This window comes from Notothenia coriiceps, unplaced genomic scaffold (genome assembly GCF_000735185.1).
Source record: "Notothenia coriiceps isolate Sejong01 unplaced genomic scaffold, NC01 NC01_scaffold00029957, whole genome shotgun sequence".
NCBI lineage: Eukaryota > Metazoa > Chordata > Actinopteri > Perciformes > Nototheniidae > Notothenia > Notothenia coriiceps.
In genome coordinates this window covers 1-4,785 of record NW_011362658.1, presented here as the reverse complement: position 1 = coordinate 4,785, position 4,785 = coordinate 1, and the positions used below count along the sequence as shown (strand labels likewise).

At 41.0% G+C, this 4,785-nt stretch overlaps 1 protein-coding gene across 1 annotated transcript; it reads right to left on the bottom strand.

Annotated features, from left to right (window-relative positions):
* Positions 1–1,617: 1,617 nt before the first annotated feature.
* pipox (pipecolic acid oxidase) lies at positions 1,618–3,971 on the bottom strand (the record flags this gene model as incomplete). Its single annotated transcript, XM_010786975.1, has 2 exons — positions 1,618–1,770; positions 3,789–3,971. Coding segments are annotated over 2 exons (336 nt in total), but the record flags the coding sequence as incomplete, so codon positions are not given.
* Positions 3,972–4,785: the final 814 nt, after the last annotated feature.

Sequence of the window (4,785 nt, the reverse complement as noted above, 5' to 3'; positions counted from 1 at the left end):
ATGTGAGGTCCACACACCACCTATAAAAATAGCACTTTACCCCTGCTTACACCTATATGCCGTGAGCTGATTATCGAGCCTTCATTGTAACAGTCGCGGGTACACTGTGTATTTGCATGGGGATTGTTGCAGTAGAAAATTCCACTGTAGCGTCCGGTACATTAATGGGAAACCCTAAATGTTTGAGCGCACTCTATGAAACGTCAAGCTACCCCACAGCACCCCCAAAATAAATCTCTGGCACTGCCATTGAGCCTGACTATTTGTGTTGGGGGGGGCCCGACTTTTTTTTTTCTCCAAAGGCGGGGCCTGACAGAAAAAGTTTGGAACCACTGCCCTAGCGAGAGGGTGTTCTCCACAGCAGGAGACATTGTTAGTGCCAGCAGATCTGCCCATTCGGCAAGCAATGTGGACAAGTTCATTTTTCTTTAAAAAAACATGAAAATACAATGACAAGCAAGTCATAATGTCAAACTGGCTGCTTATGTACTAGTACAGTACAGTTCAAATACAGATTATTTCAGTTCATCGAAATGCTGCACCTTATTGTTTATTTCATTTTGTATTTATTTGAGTGAATATTCACAGTTTAATAATAATTAAAAACCCAAAACTAATAGTTTATGTTTTGTGAGTACTAGTAAAGTAACTTTCAAATACAGATTAATTCAGTTCATAGAAATGCTGCACCTTAATGTTTATTTTATTATATTTTGTATTTATTTGAGTGAATACATTATTCACAGTTTAATAATAATAAAAAAAAAAAAAACATTTTTATGTTTTGTGATCATTTTTTCTGCTGTACCGAGGTACGTACGGAACCGAAATATTTGTGAACCGTGACAATCCTACTGTATAATGGTCAGTTCAATTATATTATGGTTATAAGACAACACATACTTTGGCTTTCTATCATGGGATATATCATAAGAAAAATAAAATGCTCTAGTGTGTGCGTGTGTGCGTGTGTGCGTGTGTGCGTGTGTAAATGGTCCCATTATGCTTTTTGGAGTATCTAGGAAGTCTTTGTGCTTGTAAATAGACTGCAAAGGCTAAATTCCCAAAGTTCCTTCCGAAGGGAGTATTCTCGCCCTGCCTGAACGCCTCCATTGGACTCCTTGTTATACTCGCGCTTATATTGGTGTTAGCGCTCCAACACATTGTACATGATAGGCTAAGGTCAGGGACATTTGCGACACATCCTTGAGTGGTTGACCAATCACAACAGAACCAGCCAGCTGACCAATCAGAGCAGACTGGGCTCTGGTTTCAGACAGAGGGTGAAAAGAGGTGCTTTAGCACAGGCAGTATGAGAACAATGAAGAGCTTTTTGAACATTAAAGCATGGAGACATTACAGCAGAAGCACAAAATACATGTAATACAATATGGACCTGAAAATGAGCATAATAGGGCCCCTTTAATTAGATAAAGAAAGCTGGGTTTGCTTCAGGGTACACATAGTGTATACAAAATGTGATCATCTAAAAAACCGATAGACAAACTGCATTAAAAATGTAATCATCATTAATACAGTCTAATTCATATTATTACCATGAATATTTGATGGGTCTGCACATAAAGGAGGGACTCGCTTCTGGAGAGTCAGACATACCTTAACCAGGCCGGGGTACTCGTTGGACGGGAGGCCGTAGATGTGCCTATCAGACTCCTCGCCCTCAGTCAGCAGGAAGCAGGGAAAGCGCTTATTCACGTCATATGTTCCAGGAACCTTCTCTTTCCAGTAGCACACGTTGATCTTCTGCACCTAGAGTAGTGAACACCAGAAAACCATTAATACCATGTCCTCCTAAAAGACTGAATGATCGACCGAAGTGTTTACTGTGCATCCTTTTGATGAAAGGGTTTTACAAGGACAGCCTACCAACACATCCTCTAAATAAAATAACTAATTATGTCATTGGGGTCGTTTGTCGGTGTCTGTTAAGACTATGAAGAAAATAATAAAATGTCTTTTTTCTAATCTTTAAATTTTATGATTCAATGCTATAGGCTCAAACTTCTATGTATTGTTTAAGGATTCCTCTTATTCTTACAATAAGATCTTACACATTAAGAGATCCTGTCCATCGTTAAACGTATATATATATATATATATATTATATATATATATATAAATATATTTTTTCCCCAGAATGAGGACAACGAGGTTTGTCTAGCGTTATTGGAAAGGATTTCCTGTTGGCTAGTATCCTTTTGGTTAGGGACTAGGCACAAAAACCTGATTATAATTAGGGATATCATATTTTTTGATGTCATGGTATACAACTAAATACTAGTATACATGCAGAACATTTGTCATCTCAAGTTCTAAGTGATGTCCAGTGGTCTCCAGTCAGAGCAATACCTTAGCTTGCTTTGCCTTTTCACTGTCATAATTCATGGTTTAAATCCACGCTGGAATCATGGCGGGAAGCTGGGGTACAAAGTGGTAATTTAATTTATTTGCATTTGTTATAGTGCGTTAAGGTCCCTAATTAATGTTAATTATAGATGTCAGAAAGGCCCTTACAACTGATTGACACGCATAACATTAGCGGCTTGCAAGCTTACCTTATAGTACAACACCTACTCCATCCTCCTCATCTCTTATTCTCTCTAATAGAAGTGCAATTACAAAAGTAGCTCAGCAGTGGTGAAGTGACAATTGGGATTTAATTAAATGTACACATGGTTGTACAAATGACGTCCATCAGAGGCTGGCAGTAATAAGGACACATTGTTCAGGAGCTTTCAGTGTAATGAACTAACCGGCCGTGCACTCATTCCCGGGGACGATAAAAATGCAGACAGAAGTGCTCCGGCGTGCTCAGAGCCTGCGCTTTTCTAACAGTTCACTCAGGCATGCCGTTCCCCAGGCCCCCCCAGCCTGCTGCTGGCCTGAATAATGCAATTCCAATATCAACTCCAATTCTTCACTCTTAACAGCTGTCTGCTTGTTTTCCCATCACCTACTCTTTTCTGGCTGTGTGGCATTTTGCAAGATGGAAAAGGGTGCCTTGCTGACTAAGGCCTCTGAGCTGATTACATATGGAGGAGTAATGCTTTTGTTTCTGTGCCATGTGGAAGCCATTTAGTGGGGACAGGCAGCATCCTAGTGATAATATTAGCTATGGCAAGTTGATAACGTAGTTTATAATGTGTGGCTTATTCTGCTGAGGCATAATATATGAAAGATGCACACATACAACACATTCACACCTTTTCCCACACACAAATGAGTAAAAAAAAACAATTGTACGTACTTTACACGAGGGCTGCAAGAAACGACTAATTTCATAATCACACGGCGGCGTGCGTTGAAGCTTCAACGCTTCTGCCCATTCACTTTGAATGGGGTGACGTCACGCTTTGCCAAACTGCATTGTGGGAGCAAAGCAACGGAAGCGTCGGCCAATCGAATCATATGCCATTACAAGCTCTAGCCAATCAAACCACATGCTTGTGTATCCGGGGCGGAAGATTCATGTGATTGGTTGTTGGTCGAGCTTCAGACAAGCCCGCCGACATGCTTCAACGAACGCCGCCGTGTGTAGGGGCCGTTACACATGTTTTTCCAGAATCAATAAAGTTCCTCTTATCTTATCTTATTTGTGTATTTTAACTAAAATGCTGCTACGTATCATTTTTTTTCATTCGTTTTTTAAAAATGTGATTCCTGTATGTGTGTTTATGATGTATGGTTCTATGAAAGTGTCCATGCGAAAAGTGTTATATAACTTTAATGTATTATTATTATAATATAATGTACCATTATTGCAATACCTCTAGTGGCAACTGTAATCCAATGTGGGACAGCAATTTATTAGCCCAGGGTCCAGCGGTGATCACCAAGCTCTTGGTTCGATAAACACCAGCAGAGGTTGAAACTGTCACAACAGGGCCAGGCGTGATGTCCGTCACCTTCTCTTTGTCTCTTATGACCCCACCCAGCTTCTGAAACTGCCCCTGGGAAGAGAGAACAACAGAACACTTGTTACTTCCCTGATATCATGAAACTAAGGCTCCGTTTACACGGAAACGAAAACCCAAATGAACAGAATTCGATATAAAAAAGGTCTTCCGTCCACACAGAATCGGCTCAATAAACGCGTCCGTCCACACGAGACCGCTCGACCCGCTGGAGATGCTGTAGCAGGGGCGACGGAAGCAGGGGGGCCAAGGGGCCATTGGCCCCCCCACTTTACAGCCCTGCCCCACATTTTCGCAGCAGCGGATGCTGCGGAACAGTACATCCCGCTTCAATAATTCCCCTCTACTCTAAAGTCGCATCAAGAAAGAACGCGATCTGATCTAGCTGTGTATATTTTGTTATTTTTGCAAATTGAGCAGATGATAAGACAATCTCATTAGCTACAGGCAGCGACAGAGGCTCATATATTGCATTGGGTTAAATAAAGCAGGCAAACATAACAGGAAGAATATTTACATTTTAATCCAATCAAAGAGGACATTGTCACACCATTGAAATGTAGGCTATCCATTAGGGGTGTAACGGTATACGTACCGAAAATATTCGGTATAGGCCCTTCGGTTTGGTACACGTGTGTTTGTCGGCATTGTTCAACTAAAATTGGTTACGCGGCTGGCAATACATCAAACGTGCACACTCATTTGAAAAGGCATCACCCGAACGTGAATATCACCGGTACCAAAAAAAAAAGAAAAAAAAAGACTGAAGTGCAAACCCAACTCCCACTAGCATTTAAGCCTCCACCACTCTCAAAAAGTTCAGACCGAGCCAAAGCTTTTACAAACGCCA